Below are 24,603 nucleotides of genomic sequence, written 5' to 3'. Positions count from 1 at the left end.
TATATACACATATTAACAGGAACGAACAGGATATATATATATACACACACATATATATACAATATACAATATATATATATACAATACATACAATATATACAATATATACAATATATACAATATATACAATATGTACAATATATACAATATACACAATATTGTATATTGTATATATATATATATATTGTGTATATATATACTGTTCTTTCTGTGTACCAAAAATCATTATATATTCTTACTTAACGTTTAATAAAATAATATAACATTAGATTTCAGATTCGAAAACGCGTATCGCAACTGCGCCCACGTCGAACTGTAGACTGGTTGATGTAAACAGATCGTTTGCATACCACCGCCTCAAAACCGCAATCGATACGTATCGGCGACGGGATTAAAATCGGAGTCGCGCGCAGAGTTAAATTTATAAAAAATAGAGAATAGGAAACCTGGTCGAAATTTGTATAACAGAATCGTCCGCGCGATTTCCATTTTGACGTCGCTTATCTACGTCACGATATTTCCGAGAACGAGTTGCCCGTTTATGCGAATCCGAGTTCCTTCTTTGTTCCAAAGTTCCGAATTCCACGACGGCTGAATCAACGTCGAGTTCGAGTTTAATTCCGCGAACGCGACGACACTTGACCCAGATCTCCCCCGCAACGGTAGCCGGATCGTTCTCGCGAAATCGATAGTTCGCTGGCTCGATTGCTATTACGGAATTTTTGTTCGCGGCGATCCATTAAGGCTAGCTTTGAAACAGACCAGCGAGCAGAGTAAATAAACGTGGAACGACTTTACGCGAGGCTACCGAAACGATGACGAGGTTTATTTACCCGTTCGGAAGGCTCGTAACGAGTACGCCGTGCCAAAAATAGAGGGTTTAATAGCGCTGGAAATTGGTCAATAATAATTACGGTGTCGAGCGTATGCAAATCCTCCGATTCAAGGTTGCGGAATGTCCATGTACATCTTCGAAGTTGCGATTCATCGGTCAGAAATACCAAACGAATTAAACACAGTTCCCAGACTGGTTGACGGACGAGCGCGTGCATAAATTATCGCTTCGAGGACGTTGAGAAACAACGTAAGCTTTACGACGAACGTTTTACGCTAATGCGTGTCGGAAGAAGTTAACGGAAACGAGTAGGTTTCAGTGCTTTTCAACGTATTATTAGATAAAGGAGAGTCTTAAGTATGTTTCGATAACAATAGCGTTGTAACGATTACTGGGATTCGAGGAGAGTGAAGAGAGGTCGAAACGAAAACGAGAGAAGGAGAAAGTGGACAATGACGGATACGTATCGGTGCGACGCAAACGAACCAGCTGGCCTGGCTCCTCGAGTTTACACGATGCTGATAAATTATTTATCTCGCGACGTCTGGCGAACGGCCAAGATTTTCCGTCGCCTTCGTCTTCTACCTTCGTCCGATTGCACGCGTGTGCGTCCGTCTCAAAGCGTACGCGCGTCTTCCCACTTTCCTCCTTTTTCCTGCTGCACCTCGAAGCTCCGTGTTTCTTTTCGCGGTACAGAGGCGCAACGACAAATTATGGACTAATTAACGATTTAATTCTATTCATTTAAATTGGTAATTGGAACTTATTACGAACATACACTTGTTCGCGTCAGCTTGTCCGGAACGGTTTATAAAACGCTAACGTAAATAGATAAAGACTCGCGCGAAGTCACGCGCGACGCTGGAACACGATACGCGAGGTGAACGATCCGTGTTTTGTATTTTTCACTCGCGGGGCCACGCCTACATCGCCGTATCTCTTTTTCGCGCTGCCCAAACTTTGAATAACGTTTTCTCGGACGGAGACTCCTTTTTGCGTTTAGTTTTACCTCCACCTTCGAAGCTTCGAAAGAGTGTTTCTTGCGTTGGAATTGCTTCGAACGACGGAAGAGGTATTCGAGTACGGTCGTGATCGTTTTCACGGCACCCATTACGGTTAACCGTCGCGTAATTGCTAGTCGTAATTTACTAATTCCAGAGAACGAATGCTTCGAAGGGGTGCAATTGACTCGGTGACTAGAAACGCTTTTAAAATTCTTGAGCAGACTTAATAATAATTTTAAAAGTATCGTAAATTCCGTAGATTTCAAACAACCTCAGACATTTAAAATTCTTTACTCTTCGTTAGTTCCACCGCATCTTGAATATACATCTCAAATCTGGGATCCACTACAAAGTGGCCTTATGAAAATGATTGAGACCGTCCAGCATAAATTCTTAAGGCACGTTGCTTACAAGGTAGGGACACCCATGGATGTCGCAAACCACGAATACGATAATATACTTCGCAGTTTACGAATGCACACGCTTTAGCAGCGCCAAACTGTTGCTGATCTCGTACTACTTTTTAAAATAGTCAATAGTTAAATTGTATGTCCCAGGATACTGGAACTTTTAAAATGCAATACTCCAAGTAGACAACTTCGAAGCAGTGAGATTTTCTACATTGATCCATACCGTACCTCAGTTGCGAAACAAAATTGTGTCACAAGTATGTATGCGATGGCTAGCAGTCTTAATATGTCGGTCGATCTCTTTCGTGGCTCACCTTTAGCTTTAAAAGGTCAGTAGTCGCAATTTTGCAGATGCGCAATCAAGGTTGAACACGTTACATCATAGCGATACGGTATTCGTCTCCATTTTTGTTTTTGTTTTTTCTTGCGGTCATGTTATCACATTGTACTTGATATTAAGGGCAGGTAGCCCGTAAATAAAGTATTATTATTATTATTAAATTCTTTAAACGATTTCCTTCCGGATTTCACGCCAGAAATTCCATCTCGAAACAGTCGATATTGGCGGGGAGTCGGGAACGGTGTTCAACCTCTGATGCGTACGTGGAAGAGGAAGGAAATCGGTATCTCGATTAGAGATGGCGTGAACTGCTACTTTTGAATCATTCGTGATTCAATCACGTTCATTCTCAATCACGATGATTTTTCACAGTGATTCGTGATTCTTCGTGATCGCTTCGGATTGGTAGAGAACATTCTTTTCGCGTTTCTTTTCAATTATGAATTATGTTGTTCTTAGATTATATATATATATTACAATATGGTCTAAAAGCAATGTTGATATAATTTTAATACAATTTAAATTTCACTCATTTGTAGTTTCTTGAATTTCCACCAAGAGGAGACAGCGAGACACTAACGATAACTGTTAACATGAACCGCTTCTGAAACGCCATCTTCCGGATCACGGTCGCGATCGAAGTTTAATCACGACTGCGGTCGTGATTATGCGATCACCGTGAAAAATCACTGTTAGCGATTTCTCACGCCATCCCTAATCTCGATCGAAACACAGCGTCTGAATCATCCCGCGCGATACCTACATCGACGTGTTTTCCGCGGAAGAGGGGGCGTGCGGAGAGCCAGGAGGGGTCGTTTGCTCCCTCCGATGGCTCTGCCCACGGACGTTACGCCGCAATTACTCGACGGCGTATTGATCCGACAGCTCGCAGTCCCACGGCTCGCAGAATCCCTCGTTCCGAGCAACCCTCTCTTTCTGCTCTCGTCGGAGAGCACCCTTTCGCTTCCAGAAGGAGAAAAAGGCCGACGCGAAAGGGCTGGGAAGTAGAAGCGGACGGAAGAAAACGGAGTCGCGAACTGGTTACGCCTAGGAATAATTGCTGGGAACCTTGGAGTCTCTCTTTCGCGAAAGTCGAACGTTAGAAATGATTAGAAAATGAGAATTCAGAAGCATCGTTAGCTGTTTCAATTGTTGTTGTGGGTCGAGGGAATCGCAGCTTTTGACATTGGGGGTGTATTCAGGAGCCAGATTAGGGTTCCAAGAGCCCATGGGCTGATTAGGGGGAATTCGAGGGATTATTCAAGGGTCCTCGACGAATTCTAGCGCAAGCAATGGATTAACTTCTTCGTTCCCCGATGATCCAACGCACCAGACTTAGAATTAATGTTTACCGACAACTATTCCAATCGATATACATGCTAGATCGACCTCGGGTAGTTTCGATGTTTGCGATCCCACCCTCCGTCGAAGGCATTCGCGAGGAAGCTGAACCGTGCACCTATATACAGTCTCAAACCTGTTGCGAGGCATAGTTGTCATCGAACATCTACGCTCGGCTAAAATTAACTGGAAACAAAATGCGGAATCGCCGCGTGGTGTCTGGCTAAAGTCGAATAAAACAGCCTGCGGAGGGACGAGGAGATCGAGAAAGAAGTAACCGTGTGTCGCAATCGGACGGCCCTGAAGCGCGGGAATGGCGAGACTGCACCGGTGTGTGGGCATTACGGGACCACGGCAATTATCCGGGACTTTCCTTTTGCACCTTGCCTCTTTCTCGTCCCACACGCGAGCGGGGAGAGAGGAGAGGCAAATCGACTCGGCGGGTCTCGGGTCGGGAGCGAAACAAGCCACGGACGGCTGGCTTTTCAGCCGCGCTCCAGCGTGTACACACAGCCACGAGAGACGATGGAAAGAGTCGGGCAGCGGAGGTGAGGGAGGAGGAGGAAGAGGAGGAGGAGGAGGAGGTAACGGAGGAGGTTACAACTGGGGTTTAATGAAACCAGTCGAGGTCCGTCAAACCGGTTCAGCTGGTTCTACGTTTGCCACGTCGGGCCCCCTCGTCGCCCCTCGTCACGTTTCGCGTAGAAGGGAGTCCCGGGGAACAGGCTAAACAGAGATATCGAGCCCTCTTTTTCTCTCCATTCGGCAAACCGGGTTCCACCGATCCCTCTGGGTTCCCCTCCAGGGGATAGGTCCGTTCTCTCTTCGTCGCATATCTCAGACACAGATCGCCGCCAGTGACTCCTGCACTCATCTGCCACGGCCGTGTAACCTTGCCTCTCGGTGTGCACGCGTGTCTATGTGTGCACGCCCGACGCGAACCTGTCTGCGTGAAATCCCCTTAACCGAGAGTACACCCACGACCACTGGGTCGAGAATTATGGCGCGGGGGGAGCGCCGTATCCGCCCCTGTTTGATAGTCCCGTCGCGATATAAACTCGCCGGTCTACCTCCCTAACTCCTCTATCTCCGTGTCCCTCTCACTCTTGGCTCTCAGTCTCGACTGTTTCCCGGTTTTCTCGCCGTCGGTCTTTCTTTATCCCGCCGAGAGAAAAGGGAGACGAAGGGAAGACCGCTCTCTCCGGTCGTTCCACTTAGGTATTCCCTGCGTACTAACTCTCCTTCTGCCTCTGGATCGTGCCTCGAGGATTTCGTCTTCCGACCCACTCCACTCTACGGCTAAGTAGCAGAGCTCCGCGATTCGGGTCGATTCGATTTTAGTCGATCCATCGAGGACGCGAGCTTTCAGTTTTTCGTTGAAACAGCATGGACTGGTACAGGTTTTATTAGGAGCTCTAATTACCTCGATTACCTTTCTCAAATGTTTCTTAACCGTTTAAGACCGGCGCGAAAGCGCTGCGTCGCGGTTTTCGAGACAAATGAACACAGAGTTTCGGTGTGTCTTTGACATCGAGTCGAAATGTGTCACGCAGTTTTCGTGCGTTTTTGCGAGAATTGCTTAGCAGTGAAACGGTTAAATAGCCAATGTTATCGTACCGTCGTATCGTTCTTTAATGCATCGCCTTCGAGGCGTTTGCAGTGCAAACTTTGCACGTCTGTTTTAATTCTGTTGCATTGTAAAAAATGATAAAGCATGTTCGCACTTTTCTAGAAATACCTCTTCCTCCACTCCTGCGGTAATTAATCATATCCAGCGAGGTTAGCCGTGATCCGTTGTGCATCCTTTAATTAACAACGTCGTTAACGTAACGGAGTGTCCACACAAAATATTTCTCAACGGCTTAAGCGCACGTTGGCCGCGCAAAAGGCATTCGAAAGCAGCCGCGCGCACACAATGTTATCGGTGGAAACTTTCATCTCGCTGTTTGCTCTAATTGCTGGCTCAGCCAGAAAGATTGGCGAACGTTATTTTCCCCGTTAATGAGTAAACGCGCGAGCGCGCGGCCGCCACGTAATGACTGTTTTTAATAGGAACAACTTTCTGCCTGGCGAATGAAGCGCGTTCGCAGCACTTCGCGGCAACGTAATGCAATTATTTCCGTGGATATACCGTCTGCCACCTGTTCCATTCGAATCCGTGCCCGACGTTTATTAGCTGAATTAATTAGCTGCCGGTCCGGGTCGCGAGCGAAACGATGGTTGCACAATTTCGACGATCGACTCGTCATTGTTCTACAACGATGCTAGCCCGTTTTCCGCGATTCCGGCCAATTGGATCTTCCAGTCGATATCGAACCAACCTCCCTCCCTTCGCTGGCATACAAGGTGACTCTAAAAACTAGGCCATACTAGAAGCTTCTACTTATTCTAGTCAAAATCGAACCTACTTGAAAAATTCGACTCTTCTCGTCGTTTCCATTCGCTAGGAATACAGGTCTCCTTCTCGAGCGAATACAGATAAACTTAATCAACATGTTTGTACCGTCCAGATAAAAGCTCGATAACGAAACACACTCGACGTTATAAAAGTCGTCGGAGTTAATGCAGACGAGTAATCCCGTATCGGAAAGGATTTTTAGATTACGAACACACCTGGTTGCAATGCGTTCCGGTCGCTCGTTACATGGATGTGGGTGTGTACGCGATAAGCCTGCATTTTATTTGAGCGGTAACTGATACGATAAGTCCCCTATCGCGGTGTTATATCACTAGTTATGTCAATACGGGCGTTGCGCAAAAAAGGAATGTATCGACCGGGAATAAAGCGTTAAACTTGAACGTGCTCTAAATGGGTTACGTCGCGAAGGACGTTGGACGTTCGTTGCCGATGACAAGCGAGAAAGCGGTCGTTTATTTGGTGTAGAAATTCGTTCTGTTTGTGCATTTATGGGGACTTTGTTTACGCTCCTCTTTATTCGCTCCTCTTTATTCGCTGTCCCTCTCTACGTTCGAAGCTCGTCACTAAACATCAGAGAGTGTTCGAAGTCTACCATAAATGCACTAGTTCAATCCCGAGTTTGTACATTTCCCCAAAGGGTTAAAATACGAGAAGTATCTGAAATATCTCATAGATAATTCATCCACTTAAAATTCTTCTTAGGAGGATTAGGTTTGCCACGATTCCCCTGTCAGCTGTTGCGATAAATCGGAGCCTGTTCAGAATACGTTCGTAACTCTATCTTGAGACGAACACGATACGCGCGGTTTCGTAGAAAGCATGCCTAAGAAATGTCCGCCGAGGTCTCTCGAGCAGAAGTGCCACTTTTTTGACTCCGAACTCGTCCATAATTGTATCGTCTTCTTTTCTTTTTTTTCCACGTTGGAATCGTATACCGGGAACGGAAGTATCGAAAAACGAATCCGAGCGTGTCCATCGACCAGAAGAGACCCTCTCAGGATCGAGGCGGTCGTAAAAAACATATTACCGCTCTTGAATCCCTATTTCCACGCAGCCAGGGACCCTGCCAAAAGCTACACTTTGCCCGTCCGATACCGAGAAGCCTTTGAACCTAACGACTGCTTCTCCTCTCGGCCGAGAGAGTCACATCGGCGCGGTTCCAGAAAAAACAAGGGAGACTTTCCGGCGTCGGGACGCGACTGTTTAAGTGGCCCACGACCATCTCCGTCCCTCCGTCTCTCTCGAGGAGAGCGTCAGAAACCGTCTCGTCCAGGAATAACGACTGCCACGTACACGCGCGACCCCCGAAGCCATTGGCTCGCGTTAAACTCACGGAGTGGCCTCAGGGGAGGTCAATTGATCGTGACGTCACCGGCGCAACACAATAAAATATAATGGCCGAGCCAGCCTAAGCAAAACATGCGACCGGTTCGTGACCCGTACAAGACGCCGTTCAGACCCTTCCTCTACCCTTCTTGGCTCTGCCATGCAGCCTCCTCGAGACAGAAACCGATCTGGGAACACCCGCGTTTATTTCTTAGCAGGAATTAATTGTGTAGGAAATATCCGAAGACTAATTTTTAAACTCCGTTACGATTTTACTGCTCCTCTTTATTTCACACCTACTTCGTTCGTTTCTCCTTACATTCTAACATTCGTCCTCGCATTCGCTCACCGTTTCTTGTATATTCTCTCTCTCTCCGCACTCATTCTTCCTCGCACTCTGTCTCTATCCTTGCCAATCATACACTCGTTTGCAAACGTTCCATCTATCTTCAAACATATACCCATGCACGCCGAATTACGCGCACCATCTCCGCGACTGGCGCGTAATTCGATCTCACAATTGTAATCTGATACAGAATAATAGTAGAACTACTAAAAGTAGTTGAGAGCGTGATGATTTTGGGTCACTCCGTTCCCTGGGAGCTGTTTCCCAACACGTTTCTTGCTCCGGTCGTCAACGGACCATGACTCTGGAAACATGGTCAGATAGTACCTGTCCAGAACCTCTTCCTAGGTCTCGAGATACCGCCTCGGGGCTCCGAGAAACCGACACACCGAACCCTTTCATGGCACACCGACGAGCCACGGCGACGTCAGTGTCCACGGTTACGGACAGTTGGAAGTACAGAGCCGTGTATCGCGAGCATTTCGCGCATACTTGTCATTCATTTGCGCTCGTTAATGACCCCTTCGACGGAGAGACAGCTGTATTTGTTCGGTAACTCTGGCGAGACGAACAGCTCCATTCCAGGAATCGCTGATCCAAGAGTGCACTGTCTGACCGATTAGCATACAGAGACACGCTCGTTGTCCGATGACCGTCGTTCCTGGAACGATTATACAGGGTGTCACGTATCTGGTGATACTAGGTGGTGGTTGTATGTACAAAATTGAATCGAAAATGTAGAGTACGATTTTTTCGTATGACGCTTTATTTTTTAGGAAGATTAGTTTGAAAATTCGTCGAGTACGGGTGCACTTTGACCGACTTCAGCTCGACGGATTTCATTGTAGATCATAAGCATAAGAAGAACGTAAAATCGATGAGATATCGTCGTGTCGACTATGTTTATGAACATTGCAAGAAGCATGGAATTGTTAGCTTACGATGTTTACAATGTTTCCTGCAAGACATGTCGATATCCCTTGCATCGATTTTACTTTCTTCTTATGATCTACAACGAAATCCGTCTAGCTGAAGCTGGTCCATGTGCACCCGTACTCCACAAATTTTCAAACTAATTTGTTTCAAAAATAAAGCGTCATACGAACAAATGTCACTCTACATTCTCCATTCAATTTGTTACGTACAATCACCACGTACTCGCTCGTACCACCAGTTACCAGTATATTCGATTTTTCATTCAAAAGTATCGCGTCTTCCATTCCCCGACGAATACAATCGATGCCATTATTTACCTTACTCGGAAAGTCACGCGCGGAAGATGAAATTGAGCACTAGGTCGAACTTTGCATAGCCCTGGGCTACAGGAAGCGACGCATAGGGTATTCTCCGGCGATAAAGAGGCACCTGGCGCGATTATCGATCGCGGCCGGTTATTAGAGCCACCGTGTCGCGGGTATTATGGTGTAACGCGTCGTTCGTCGGGGGGCGGCAGGAAACGATAAAGTCGAGGACACCCTGTAGATCGATCCGAGCCCCGGAGAGAGCTGTTCGCTGGGGTTAGGTCAGCTCGCAGGTACGTAGCCAGGGCCTGGCGCACCCGCGCCTCCATTTCCGCGTTTACGGCCCCCCATAAAGCCGTGAGAACTAATAACGACCGCCCGTTTGCGATTCTCTGCACGCTACGGCCAATTAAACGGTCCTATGGTTTCGAATCTGCGACGAAACTCGGATTACAGGTCCAGCGTTCCAACCAACTTGCTCTGCCTGTGATAACGATGATAATATCGACGGTGTTATCAACGCTGACGTTGGCCAACTTCGCCGGTTCATTCATACCGGGATGCTCTCGGGAGTTGGGAAAATTTCTAAGAGAAATTAGCCTGGGTTACATTTGAGCTCGTAATTGTGCAGGTGGTTTAAATGAAAATTAAAAAAAAAATGAGTTTATCGGTTATTTCACACTACGTTATTTTAAACTAGATTAATTCAATGTCATTTTTCTGATATTGTCAGAAATGAACCATTATGTAGAGGTTGTAATTGGAACGTTATATGGAATTCATTTAGTGTTAATTACGAAAGTAATCCAAGTAAAAAATTATATAAACATAACCTTAACACTTTATCTACCGGGTTATTTAGAAACAGTTTTACTTCAAAAAGGAATTTTCTACAGTAGCATGTACCAATCTAGGCTGGCGATAATTCCTCCGTACCGTTACTAGGTACATCGAAAGTCTGTTTCCAAAAACTAAACATTGTAAGTATACAACCATCGACACAGTAAATAAATTCGAATTACTAAATACTGCGATTAAAAAGCCTATAAATAGGCTCCCGGTAAATAAACTGTTAAAATGGCACGTGTCTCTCTTTGAATGACAGTAATTTTTGGTTGATAGAAATTAAAATAAAAAAAAGCAAATTACTTATACAACTCTGAGTGTTGTTATGAATTGATAGAAAAGTATCAATTCATTAAACATCTCGAAACAATAAACATATGACTCAGACCACTTTCATGATTATGGCCACATTTATAACACTGAGAATACAATCGTCTAAGAAACGTAGTACGTAACTTGTGCTTAATGTAGGAATAATGAAAAGTGAGACTACCCCTTTCAAATACACCGCAACGCAAACGACCACCGACTGCCTAGGAATGAAACGACGCTAATCGCGCTTAATCTAATCAAAAGAGACATAAACGCTAACGATCGCGGATTATATCCCCGCGCGAGAACTTCTATTTCAAAGATTTGCATCGCGGTGTTTCGCGCGTCATCCTTCCGACGTTTTACATTTGTCCAATGGCGGATAATCCGCGCATGTTTCCGAGTTATGGCCTTTCGAATTGCACGTTGCCGTGCTCGAACGAGGCGGGTATTTATCGTTCCGTTGCTCGCGACGCGAACGGCCACGGCCGGCTGGGGTTCCCATTCGACGCAATTATCATCGACGGCATTATTATCGTGGGCCGCGTTTCGTGAAAAGGAAAAACGTGACGCAAGAAAGCAAATGGTAATTTATTAATAGAATATTGCACGCCCGTGAGACTCGATCACGGAGCGGAATAGTATTCCGGTGACGTGCTTCACGGCTAAACGAACATTCGTGAACGATAACGATCGCGGGCGCGATTTGTTGCGAGCGTAGGAGTGGATCGGAGGCACTTTTCATTCGCGACGCGTTCTACGCGTTCCGCCCCGTGATTTCGGCGCAGGAGATTCCGGAGCCGGCGTAGCGTAACCGTAGGTAAAATCATTTTTACTGTTACGCTTTCAAGGCCGTCAACTCGTGCCGAGGCTATAAATAAAGGCGCGATCGGGTCACGATTTTTAACGTCCTGTTTTATTCTTTCGATTGTTCTTTCAAAGTTTCTACGTAATGACTCTGTAAGCGACTGTATAGGGACTGTATAAGTTTGGATAACATGTGTAATGGGAGAGCCTCGTGCTCTCTCATAAATAGGAACAACGAGAGAGGAGAAGGACAGAGAAAGAGTTACGAGAGCGTTCGGAAGGTGTGCGATTGCGAGTCGACGTGCGTGTCGAGTGTGATCATTTGCGATTGACTATAATTTGAGATTAAGAGAAATATACTGAGTTTGTGTCTAAAAGGCGGACAATTAAAGTGTATCTTATTTATAAAAAAAAAACCTTACAACTCCGAGTTTAGAACTTCTAGTAAACTCGAGATGTTCGAACAATACGATCGTTTTACGGCGAAGATAAATCAATGAAATACTTTCCGTCTTTGTCGCGTTGGAAATTAAAGGGCAAGGTCCGTCGTCGAAAATCAAGCAATTAACCAGCTCCAGAGCCATCGAATTACGGTCGTGGGGGCACCCTCTGTGTACAGCCATGTCGAGGGCCGAGCTCGTGACACTTTGTGTACGTACCGCAAACACATGCACGCCGTTCGTCCCTTTCGTCCCTGACGGGGCGCTCTCTGTTCGCCTTTCTGCGCGTGTGGGCACATAGGTGCACGCTGTGGCCCGTGTAGGAGGTGGGGCATTCAGGCTTTATCGGTCGTAAACACGCGAGTAATTATCGCGGCCGGCCATCTTGGCCCGGAGGCACGTCACATCCGGTCACTGACCATTCAATCGTCGCGATCCGTGCTGCGGGTAATAAATAATTCAGAAACAATGGGGACATCTCGCCTCCTCCGCCTCTGTTGAAAATCCACCGAGAGCGCCGAGCCAAGCCGGGCCGTTAACCCCCTTAACGCTTGGGATTACTGAATGGGGATTAACCGCCGTCGCTTTCCGGCTCTCCGACAAGTTCAAGGTTTTGCTCGAGTTAAGCTCGACGCTCTCTGTCGCTCGGATAATCTTTCGAAGGCTGCGGGAATCCGAAATCGCCGCCTGCCAGTCGGAATCTTCGAAACGTGTTTTGGGATCGATTTTCTTCCGCGCCAACTCTTCGAGCTGATCCTCTTCGATTTCAAAATGGAAACGAGGCGGTTGAGAAGCACTGGCTACTCGTTTCTCCCGTTCGCCGGGTACCCGTGTCAGCTTGGACGTTGAGAAGTTACGAGAGCGTCGAGAGGTCCTCCCCCCAAAAAAGAGCAAAAAATGAGAACCGATCCCGTATGGCCAACACATGACGAATTCCAGCGACTCCGACAGAGGACACAGATCTTTTTTTGTGCTCCCTTGCGACCACTCTTTCGCGTCGCTTTTGTTTTCCCCGGGTCGGGGCAAAAAACCGGGACGACCCGACCGACGAAAATACCCGCTACGTGTCACGCTACGTTAAGCGTCGCTAGCTTCCACGAATGAAAAGAAATAGAGTAGTCAACGGCCACGCCGGCACCAGCCGTGGAAAACAAGCTGGAACGTCCAATTATGTCATCGGCGTTCGACGAGTTTGGAAACTTTCCTTCTTACCGGCTTATCTGCATCGCGGCAACGTAACCCGCGTTGCACAATTCCAGGTAGCGAGCTAACGTCAACCGTGAACGATATTCTTTCCCGTTCCGACGGAATTCGCGCCTTTGACGGATAACGTGGGAACGGCGATGATTGTTAAGCTCGGGTGGGAACGGGAAATTAAAATAGAATACTTGATACGCGTCCAGTTAACATATTGAGCGCCACGTCACATATGGGTGACAAGAATTTTCACCGAGCAAATAAATAAATAAACTCTGAAGATGAGATGTTAAAGAAAATGAATCTAGGTTTGAGAAAATTAAGGGTGGTTCTAAAAATAAGCACTACTGCAAATGTTACATTATGTAACATCTAATGGTATAAAAATAAAATTTTACCCTCGTAGCCATTTTCACGATTATTAGTCAACAATGATACATGTCCAGTTAACACGTTGACTGCCAGACTGATACTCTTGAAAATATCTATTGTGATTAAGTTTTGTTTCTAGACTATTGGAAGCTACATAATCAAACGTTTATTCTGGGATTTATTTTTAGAACTTCGTTGAAGTTTAAGCATTTAATTCAAATTTATTTTCCTTGTTACTGAACGTTCAAAATTAATTTTGTTTGTTCTTCAGTGAAAAGAGCACTGTCACTCATATATGAGTGACATGGCGATCAACGTGTTAATCATCTCTGAATCTTAACGGTTCGAGGTTCTCGGCGAACGGCGTTCGCTCCTGCACGAGCCGTTTTCGATGCAGGCGAAAGAAATCGAACAGACTCGACTCGGATTGACCCAATTCGTTCCCGCGCCGATCGTCGATCCCTTCTTAAAAGACGTTCCACTTTAATCCCAGCGACGTCGGCTCCCGTTTGAGTGTGTATCTATGAGGTCGCTCGTCATACTTTATTTATTTCTACCCTCGTTACTTTTCTCGAGCATCGAATGTTCTGCTCCGCGCTGTTTCGAGGGGTGTTTCCATCGAAACAAGAAGAACCGAGTCTTTTTATCTGGTAAACGTACTCTCTTTAACGCATTTGCATCATACGAAAAACTGGAAAATCCGTTCTTACATAGAATTTCATTTAATTGAATTTAATTTCCAAGTAAATTGCATATATGCGCCAATGACGCAAATGGGTGAAAATGCATGATAAACACATGCAGGATCCTGCTAGGAATGAATTGAAAACCCGCTCGACTATAGGCGGTTTGCTACGAATCAGTTAGCAGTGAAACGCGTCGCCTGGATAGCTTCCTTCGGAACGTGATGCAATTTTCCCGTGGAACAATGCCCTCGGCTGGCACGGTCGAAAGGAATAGGAACAACCGGTCGCTTCTTCCTCTCTTTTTTTTTTATTCTCTCCCCCAGTTTCGAACAATAATCGTCTGGACTTTGTTTCTCCCTCTCGGTCGGCGCTTTTGCCGGCGTCCCAGGAATAATGGCGGGGCGAATTAAAATGTAAAGCAAAGCACGTTGGCGCTGTTCAATTACGCAGAGCGTAATGCATGCGGACCGAGGCAGGACAGGAGGACAAACCGCAGTCGCTAGGAAACGCGGGACGTCGAGAGTTTGCGAACGCGGCCGTCCTCGCGTTACATGAGCCCGTGTACATATTCTGGATACATGGAGCACTGCGCATCGGATAAACGCACCCCACGTATGCAGCGCCGTTGCCCGCTCGAGTGCTTCTCCCCCTCCGGGTAATAACAGTAAATCCTGAGTAATAAATCCCTCTCCCCTGTCTCTCCTCCTCCCCTGCCGCGCTGTCTCTCCGTCTCCTCCACCTGTCCGTTCCTCTCTCCTTCCTCTCCCGCTGCTTTCGTTCCTGTCTCTCGCCCTCCCATCGCGTTTCCGACTCGAACCTCGCGCACCCGACCCTTCGGGGCTTTGACTTTCCGTTTCACGGGGTGGCCAAAATTCAAGAATTCTCTCTGAAAGTTTAACCCTTTGCACTCGAGGTGCATTCTTAGCGTTCTAGTGCCACGAAAGCTTAGATCAACTTCAAAGTTGAGAAAATATACTTTTTATATGTATAGGCATATTTTTACTTAAAATTTTTAAGGTTGAAATTAATCTTTAAGGTAACATATCGTGGAGGAATATCTACTTGCTGTGGGCAAGTCTTTACAACGATTTCAGCTTTTACATTTAGTACACAATATATAAAAAGTATGTTCCGATAAACGTCGGTCGAGATTCGAAGAATCCTACGAATTCCTAAGAATACATATAAAAAACTTTGAACCAAGTTTTGCAGCACTACATGCTTACTACAACCTCTATAGGGTGTCGTTCGAAAAGCAATTTCCACACCCGTGATTTCCCGCCATATTTTTAAAATTTAGTCCATTTAGCTCTCACTATTTAACCATTGCCGTGATTTCTATTCTTTCCTCATCAATCCTCTTTCTATCGGTCCGGAATGACCTAGTCGTGTTCAACGTAGAAGACTTAATTTCCAAATTAATCCCCCAAAAAGATTCCCATTCATTCGAATTTCTGCAATGACGAGATAAAATCCCCAGGCACGAGTTTTCCTGGGAAAAGTATTTCCGGGAACGCGCGCGTCAGAATATCGAAAGGGGGCAGGATTACGCGGCTCTGGAATTCCGAGTTCCATGGGGTGAGGAAAAAAAAGAAAAACATCGACACAGCCAGGGTATGAATTTTCATTTCGACGAAATTTTTATTTGCATTTCGGGTTGGCCGGACGTGTTCCGCCGCTGGCTGGATTTTTCGCTCCGTGGAACGTTCGCAGTTGAAGGTGGAACGATAAACGGGAAGAGCGCGTATTGACGGGTACTCGATACTCCGTCGCAGCTGTTGAACGCGTAACGGATCCAACGAGCAAACTTCACGCGTGTCCTAGGCGGAGTTTAGGAATTGCGACACGATTAAACCTGGTCGTGTCGAGGACGTTGCGTTTAAACCATTCAGCCTCCATTTATTTTGCGTGTGGACGAACTGCGTCATTAGTCCGAGGTAGAGAAGTCTGCTGGTTCAAGCTGAATGGATTAGATGTTTTCATCCAGGTTCCGTGGATTTGTGGTAACAGCAATTATATCACAAGTTTTCTTCGTTAATTAAAAATTGTTTTTACGTAAATGCCTTCGTAGTGTGGTGGTTGGAATATAAAAATACAGCCAATCCCGTAAACATTCGTACCTTTTATGTCTATTAAAAGAAGTCTGTCTAAATTAAATGATAGGTTTGATATTTTCAAATAACTATCTGATTGTAAGTAGTTACATAAACTTTAACCGTTTATGTATTTATAACGAAATATTTTGTTGAAAATATCAAACCTATCATTTAATTTAGACAGACTTAATAGATATAGATATAGGAGGTACGAATAATTACAGGACTGACTGTATATGATACTATTTAGTTGTCGAGAAAGTTCGTGGCAATTTTCAAGAAAGATTCAAAAACACATTTGAATTTTAATATATATTTATCCAATTACATATGTAGTATCCGCGCCTCCCACACCCAACAATAAGGAGTCTTATTTTTTCGTTTAAAGTCCTACACATATGTACCATTTTCCACAATCTTTCCACCTTTTAAGAGTGGATGTATACATATTCATACCTGTTCCAGCTACAAAAAATCGGCATGAATTTTCCAGACAACCCAATAGTAACGTTTCCAAAAATTGATTGATAGGACGTTCGGTTCCCAGTCTGTTTTCCTAATCCCGATTTCCCCGTGTCTACGAAGAGGTGCTCGGAGGAGTTGCCCTTTGAAAAGGCTAGAGTTCGGAAAAACAACTATATAGACGGTCTTTGTCAGAGGGGACAAAGCCGAGCCCCCACTTGGATGGATATCGACTCGTCCTGACCCAGGTCTCGCAGGGATGAAATTAGATCCGGCTGGTCGAGTCTGTCGGGCATTTAAACGCTTTGTCAAAATCTGAACGTCGCGCACAGGTAGCCCTTGGTTGTCCTGTCGGTTGACAATACGCCCACCCTCTCGCATCGATTATTCCGTTGACCCTCCTGTCTCGAAACTTGTCTATTCGCTTTGTCGCTAACGTTACTTTTGTTCCCGGGCTTCTCAGCGAACAATGTCCACGAATCAGGCTATGGTAAAATACATAGAGCCTCGGATGACTGTAACCAAATCGTCCGGTTCTCGGTGCTCCAGTTATCCAGAGTTCACCGTTCGTTCCGAGGTTCGTTTATTTTAGTTCGAAAGTAATTTAGAAAGTAAACGCGTATGTGCCAATTTCCTCGAAGAGATGTCGAAGTCGGTGAATGAAGAAGGCATCGGAGAGGGGAAGGGGTCAGAAAATCGTCGAGAGCGTCTCGTGTTCCGCGCTTATTTTAGCGCTGGTCTATTTTCGCCGGAGCACCCTGCCACGAGGATCTCCCGCGCGTTTGTTGATAAACTTATTTCCAACGGAACGAAGGAGATTTTCGTGCGAAAGCGGGGGAAAATGGCGATCGCACGAGGGCGAAGACTGCGAGCACGACACCGGGACCCCGGGTATAAAAATAAAAGCGTTGGCCGGCCGCCAGAGACCTCCTTCCCGGTTTTCTTATTCTTCTTCCGAGACTCGCAGGCCCCATGCCAAGCCTCTCGTCGGCTGTCTAATTTACCCGTAAAACGTTGATCGTCAATGGCGTTTCGATAAACCCCACGAGCCAAGAAACGGCCGATTTTGGCGAACGAACTTCCTCGAACGAGATTAACCGGACCCTTAGATTCCGCCAGTCTCGAGCCAATTTCCCTCGATTTGGAATACCAAACGTTTCCTTATCACCGATTTTCTCCGATGTCTTAACGTGGTAAGAAAGAGAGGAGTCCCTAATCAGAGAGTATTGCACCGTGTGTGCAATTGATTTCCGACGCTATTATCTGTTATTCTGAATAGTCGTCGAATTTTTGTTGAATTAATAGCATCGGTAAAGTATAGGAAAAGAAAATTTGGTAATGGTTTTGTTGCGTTAATATAAAAATAAATCTACGTTCGGGAGATTCCCGAACACTGCATATTCATCTCTGATCTCTGATTCATCTTCTCCTATCGTTCTTCGATGAGCCCAGCCCGGGGAATGCATCGTTATAAATTGTCCCCGGTGCCACTGTCGTGTCTCTACGACGCTAACCGAAGACCCTTGAACTCCCCGAGGACGGCACGAACACGGCCCGGAACACTAATTCCCGGATGCAGCGATCGTTCCCTACCGAATATTGGAACTGGCGAGTCCGATCGGGGTCAAGGAGATGAGAGCCACGTCGGCGCACTGCGCATCTCGAAGGTCGATCTCGTGAAATACGTGTCCGCGAGATTAGTTGCGGATCGTTGGATGTTCCCGCAATTGGTTCGTCCTGCTCTTCATTCTGCTCGATGATTCTGTAAGGCTTCGGTGATCCAATTTCCTCGTATTTCATTTCGTGAGAAAAGGGACGAACCTTAGAGCGTAGATCGGAAATTAAGTCCAGCTGGAATTCCCATTGCAACAGAGACGCGCGATTTGTTACCCGCATAGTTTCACGGTTATCCGTGTCGGGAGGCAGAACCCGGGGAACAAACCTTTTTCAAAGGTCGTCAAATTATGCGGCGCATTGCGCGCGTGTATCGAAGAGATTAGCGAACCTCCTCCGTAATTGCTGCGGGTGATGAACAGCCGGTGCGGCGACCAGCTACGTCGAATCGATCGACCTTAATCGACAAGGTTGAACAAGGCTACGCCGATAGGCTTCCACTCGCCGCGGAGAGTATCGGTCACGAGTGCGTCTAGCCCGTGATCGATAACCACGATTACACGCGCCGAACAACATAATACGACCCTACGAAATGGACTCGCTTGTTCGGAGTTTGTCCCTAACAACATCCGAGCAACGGACATTGATCACACGCGTGCGTTAATTACGGACCCGCGTACCTAAAGCGCGCCGATTCAAAAATGAGCCCAAACTCACATCTAAATTGCATACACTTAAACCTGGATCTCGCGAGAGCTGAACAGGACACGCGGTCGGTAGACTTGCGCAAGACAGTGTTCCACGACACACACAGACATTTGCTCTCACATTCGCTTCTTCGAAACCTAATTGTATCATATTTATAAACAACCTCGTATCGTTTCGTAAATGACCGTTTGTTCGTCGCGAGTAAATTTGTGAATGAAAAGTAAGTCCAGTGTGTAATTTCTCTTGCCACTTTTTCCGCAAATGACCCAATTTTTTAACTCTTGTTGCAGAAAAGAGCACATCGCGGAACAGTCGCCGAAGACCCGTGAGCGAGGGCGCCAGTCGCGAGAGGTCGGAAAAGGACACCGAGAGCAGTCTGTCGACGCGACAAGAGGATCGGGAGAACAAGGGTCCGCCATCGGGGAGACCCAGCAATCGAATACCGCGGACGGTATTGGAGGAGGCGAACAGCGCGTCCAGCAGTGCCTCGAAACTACGTAAACGCGGTACCGCGGTGAAGAGTCCTGTCGAGAGTCCACCGCAGCGACCGGTACGACGGAGACCAAGGCCGGGTGGGCAAGAAACGAAAACAGAGTCGGTAGACCTCGATCGCTCGACGAACGTAAAGTCCTGCGAGAAGGAAGAGCGTTTGGGGAGCAGGTCGGAGGAAGACAGGGCCGAGGAAGAGGACGAAGAGCCTTGCGACCCCCTGACCAAGAGGCTGAGGACATGTCCCGTAGGCAGAAAGCTTAGGTCCGAGAGAAAGGGAAAAAGTAGCGAGGAGACCGGCTCCGATCAAGAGGAAACCGAGGAGGAAGAAAGGAAGCAAGACGGGGCCGAGGGAGAAGTCGAGAAGCTCGAGGAAAACGAGGAGAGTCAGTCCAGAGAACGGGACAGGGAACCGGAGCCTCCACCTCCGGACAAGGTCGACCCTGGAGGCGACTCGGACCCTAAAGAGAATCGATTAGACCCGGAACAGGAGGTTCGAACGGCGGGGCGGGAGAAGAGCAAGGAACAGGTGTACGCGAATGGATCGCTAGTCGACTCTTCGGCGGTCGGTGACGAAGCTGGAGTCCTCCTCGATGCCGGCGTCGAGCTGCTGAAGCCAGCGAGCAAGTCGAAGGCAAAGGGCGTCGAGGAGGAGGAGGAAGAGGAGGCGGAGGAGCAGGACGAAGAGGAAGAGGACAGGGGCTCGCGAAGGACCGAGCCGACCACCGAGCTAGGCACGGAGGATAGCGTGGGCAGCGTGAACGGCGCGAGGGCGGCGAGCGTCGAATCGGTCGTCGAGCTGCTGGAGTCGAGCAGTCAGGACTCAGGCTCCGTGCTGGAGAGACTGAGTCCGCTAAGTAGCAGCGGCGGCGGCGGCTCTGGCAGGCAGAGCCTGCTCCTGGAGCAGCAGCGGGAGCAGGAGCGTAACCGGCACAACGAGAGTCCTGTCATCCTAGCCGAGAGATTGAACAAGCCGCCACCGCCGGGCGCTGGTCTCCATCACCATCACCACCACCTTCAGCAATACCATCAGCACCACCATCAGCAGGCGTTGCAGCAGCAGCAGCACCACCACCAGCAGCAACGATACGCCTCTAGCAGCCCGGTGATACACCATCACGGCCAGCAACAGCATCAGCAGCATCAGTCTCAGCAGCAGCTTCATCAGCATCGCGTAGCGAACAGTCCCCTCCAGCACCACCAGCTTCACCATCAGTTGGCCCCGTCGAGCCTCCACGAGGTGCAACAGCAGTCCCACGCATCGAGGGGCGGCGATGAGGCCGGCCTCATGGAAGTGGAGGCGGGGGCCGGTATACCTGGAACTGGTGTCCTCGCCGGTGTGCCAGCAGCGGTCGGTATCCGGGCAGTCGGTGCCGCGGTTGGCAGCGCCGCCGCTACAGGAGCTTATGGCGACAGCGGCTCCGACAGCGGGGTAAGCTCCTTGAGGAGCGCCGGTTCCGGCGACGAGAGAAGCGGCAGCAGAAGCTCCGCGCTCAGCGTCGACGAAACGACCACGTCCGCGGCACCCGCGGCCGCCGCGACGCCCGCCAGGGTCTGGCACGTGCAAAGCGTTCAACACACGTCCTTACTCATGGCGCATCCCCAGGCACCGCCGCCAAACACCGGCCCGAGTTCCGCAGCCGCCGCGGCCGCAGCGGCCGCCGCTGCCGCCACGGCACCACCGGTCGGCTACCAGAATTCAGCACCACCAGGACATCATCACCCAGCGGTGGCATCCGAAATGCTCTGGAGATCACCCAGGTACCCGCCGCTCTCCCATGCCCTGCTCGGACCCGCCCAGCCCAACCCCGAGGAGCTCATCGAAAGGGAGAGGATGCTTCGGTGAGTCCCATCTCTCTCTCTCTCTCTCTCTCTCTCTCTCTCTCTCTCTCTGTACTCCATCAATTTCTGATAAGAAGAACAGTTTTATCTCGGCGATATCTTAACACGTTCCGTGCCAAGCCCTTTTCGCCCAACTTGTCAGGATCTTGTCTTGATCAGGATATTTAATGCTTTCATCCAAGAACTTTGTCTAATTTAGACGATGAGGCATTTATGTTTATTATATTTATAATGAAACATTTATTTGGGAATGTGAAACTTGTAGCGGGTATTTATGGAACTGTCTGTATCATCACGCAATATTTCATCACATCATCGATCCTTGAGTAGTTAGCTTGTTTAAACCAGTTGTTGTCGTGTACCACTTGTGCTTCATTCTTGTGGTGTTGTGTCACAGAAGTAAATTTGTCATAACACATATGTTCCCAGCAAATTAAATCAATATATTTATGTGTACACCTGGCACGGAACGTGTCAACTTCCAAATACGTTAAATCTAAATTTGCGGGTCAAACGTACCAATAAAGGATCACCCCGAAACTAGAATTGCAAAACAGGCTTGCAGGGTGGGAGTAAATAATTCGATAACCCTCTCGCCTTGAGACAAATCTCTCGCCCCTGTGTCGATTGGCCCCTTTGCCCTTCGAGTTCTCGCACCTTGCGTGCACCTCGTCCCGTCAGGAAACGGAGAATGCGAACGCCTCGAGGCAGCTGCGCGCAGCGTTTCTTGCGCGACTCGAACCTTTTCAGCCTTCTTTGTTTGCTCTCGCGTGACTGCCGACTATAAGAAGGTGGAGACGAAAAAGTGGCCTGGGGAGAGGGGGGCAGGACGCGTCCGTGCGTGTACCTGCGTGTGTTTCCGGGCGCCAGCTGCGAGTCGCTGCCAACTTCCGTCGGATTATTGCGATAGACGGGACCTGCCTCGGTAATCGAACCGAGCGACTCGAAATTCTCGTTAGGACATCGTTGCATCTATCGTGGTGCGACGATGATTATATATGTAGACGGAATAGTTTGAGTAAAGTAGTTCGACGCAGTAAATCAACCAGCAATAATAGTTGGTAGGGTTTCATTCCTTTAGAACTCGAAGTTTCATAAATAATTCTCGAAGATGTAAACTGTTGGATTTTAGCTAAAATCAACTAGTATTTCGAATACTGTAGGAAAAACAACACAGCCAGATGCGACACCGAGTTCGTCGCCGAACTCGGGCTTTATTGGGGTTGCTAGATATTTTTGCTCCCTCTGAATACTGTACGCACTCGGTACGTGAGCCTAACACGGCAATTTAGGCTTAGCGTCATAAACCGTGTTCGCACAATCAAGACACTCGTCGACGCTGTCGACTACCTGGGTATCGAAGACGACCCGAGGAATAGCTTCGAATTTTGTACGACAGGCAGTTCTATCCGCGCTTGCAAATCCAGAGGTTGCCTAGCTGACCGTATTACTAGCAGTGAAACATTACTCTGTTGCCTATATATTTATTTGAATATAAATGTCCAACATAAACATGACCCGATTTTCAAATCCCAAATTAATTTCCAATCACAAATTCAATCTAAGCTTAGCATTCCTGGGCATAGAATGCTAAGAAAGCATTTAAATACCAGAAAGAGGCCTCGAGTGCAAAGGGTTACCCCTCAGGGATGACCTTCTAAATTTTGGCAACTGCGTGTACCCCTTCGAACAAAGAGTTCAGGTATCGCGAAATACCCCGCGGTGAAGTAACTTTACAACGGTTTATTTTCACTCCTAAACGCCAGTCCGTGATTCACGGTCTTCTTTTGCAAAAAAAGAGAAGAGAAAAACTATGGCTCGAGGGTGGCCCTGCGCCATCGCGATTACGCGTTCTCTCCCGTGACATTGGTATTGAACAGCCCTCTCTCCGCGAGTTTGTTTGTCCGCGGCGGCCCCAGCGAAAATAAACCGGCCTCGCGCTGGACGCGGATCGGCTTCCTCCCGTTTGTTTATCTCTGCAAAAATGCTGGATATTCCGCGAAACCGGTCGAGGAGACGAGCTCGTTCGATTCGCGGTACGGCGGCAGCCCGAGGGTACGGATCGGCAGGATTCTTATCTAGATCGACGTTCAAACCACGAATGAAGGTAAACAATTTTCTACTTGGTCGAGTAAAAATGTGAATATAATTACAAGAATTTGAGTCGCTATTTTCACTCGTCGTTCGAACGAAATTTTGCTCGTCTCTGGTCGAGACCAACCGACGCCACGTAAATTCGTTTCATCAGGGAAACCGTGCCGTTCGTCCTACGCGCTCTTTTTCGCCGCCTATCATTGACTTAACGACGAACATCAGCGGGTAAATTGCGACGTGGTCGGTCACAGGTTCTGGCAATTTCAGGCTATCACAGCCACGCGTGCGTTCCAGCGTACCTCGTGTCCAACACCGTTTTACTTTGCGCTGTGGAAACAAAAATATGCTCCTGTAAATCTAGCAATCTTTAGACAGTTTTCAGAGCAGCGTGCGCTAGAAGGAAACGTTAATTTAGAGACAGCGCTCTCGCGCCTTATCCCTTGAACGATTTTTCCAACGAGATCGCCGAAACACGTATCCAGGATTGATTGCAGCTGGTATTTTCCGATGTCACGCGAAATCTTCATTAACCACGGCGATGTTCGTGTTGCTCCCTGCGGAACGCACTCCCAACCGTGCGCTTTCTCCCCGGTTTCGTCGGTTTTCGTGCATCGTGGAAACCTTAGCGCGGCTCGACGGTCGTTATCGGCTCTAGACGATCGATAAACCCGTGCCCCGAGCGTGCTGGTTCGGCGCGTGAAATTCGAGAGATTCCTGGAACCACGTAATTTCGCTCGAAATCTAGGCCTTCGAAGACCCCGCTCGGCGCCTGTTCTATGAAACACCTAATTGGTGGTCTGGAGTACGCGGCTCAGTATTACAGGGTCCACAGTAAGACCTATGTCGGAGTTCTTCCGCGCGTAATTCTCGCCTCGCGGATTCAACGAGTTGTAGACTTTCCTAGTGCTTGGTAGGTAAATATAGTCCTCCATGATTTTTCTATCGGTTCCATTAACGCAGAAATCATTGCTCCCATCTTCTCTTACTAGAGGTGTTTCTAGGACTGCTTTTCTTTCTCGAACCTCTTTCTCTTTCCCTCGAGCCAAATGTAACCACAAAATACAAAATCTCGACTGGATAACTGCAATGTTTGGATCCCGATTTTCTTGCACTTACCCGGACTTTCCACTGAAACATCTCTGGTTCCAACCTCGAGCCCACTCGCGCATTAGCAACCGATTCGAGAAGTGGCTCGTGTCAAGCGTGCCTCGATCGAGCAAGGAGTCCGACTGCGGCGGAAGAGCCGGTGATTTGGGGCTTTTTCCTCGAAGAAACTCGAGCTCGCGGCGCCGCGTTGTTATTCTGCTCCAAATACGTTCAATTACGTGGCCTCTCCGTGTAACGAGCACGATTTAACGCTTATGCAAGCCTTCCCC

At 47.7% G+C, this 24,603-nt stretch overlaps 1 protein-coding gene across 4 annotated transcripts in view; it reads left to right on the top strand.

The window, feature by feature from the left end:
• LOC128893058 (probable JmjC domain-containing histone demethylation protein 2C) overlaps window positions 1-24,603 on the top strand; it is a 258,691-nt gene that overhangs the window by 139,234 nt on the left and 94,854 nt on the right. For all 4 annotated transcript variants that reach the window (XM_054153793.1, XM_054153794.1, XM_054153795.1 and 1 more), the window contains exon 8: window positions 19,093-21,133. In XM_054153793.1, the coding sequence (XP_054009768.1) occupies window positions 19,093-21,133 (2,041 nt within the window). The remainder of the gene's footprint in view (window positions 1-19,092; window positions 21,134-24,603) is intronic.

The sequence above is a fragment of the Hylaeus anthracinus genome, unplaced genomic scaffold, assembly GCF_026225885.1.
Source record: "Hylaeus anthracinus isolate JK02 unplaced genomic scaffold, UHH_iyHylAnth1.0_haploid 2, whole genome shotgun sequence".
NCBI classification, from domain to species: domain Eukaryota; kingdom Metazoa; phylum Arthropoda; class Insecta; order Hymenoptera; family Colletidae; genus Hylaeus; species Hylaeus anthracinus.
Note: the sequence above shows the minus strand (reverse complement) of the source record. Positions and strands in the feature narration are given on the sequence as shown.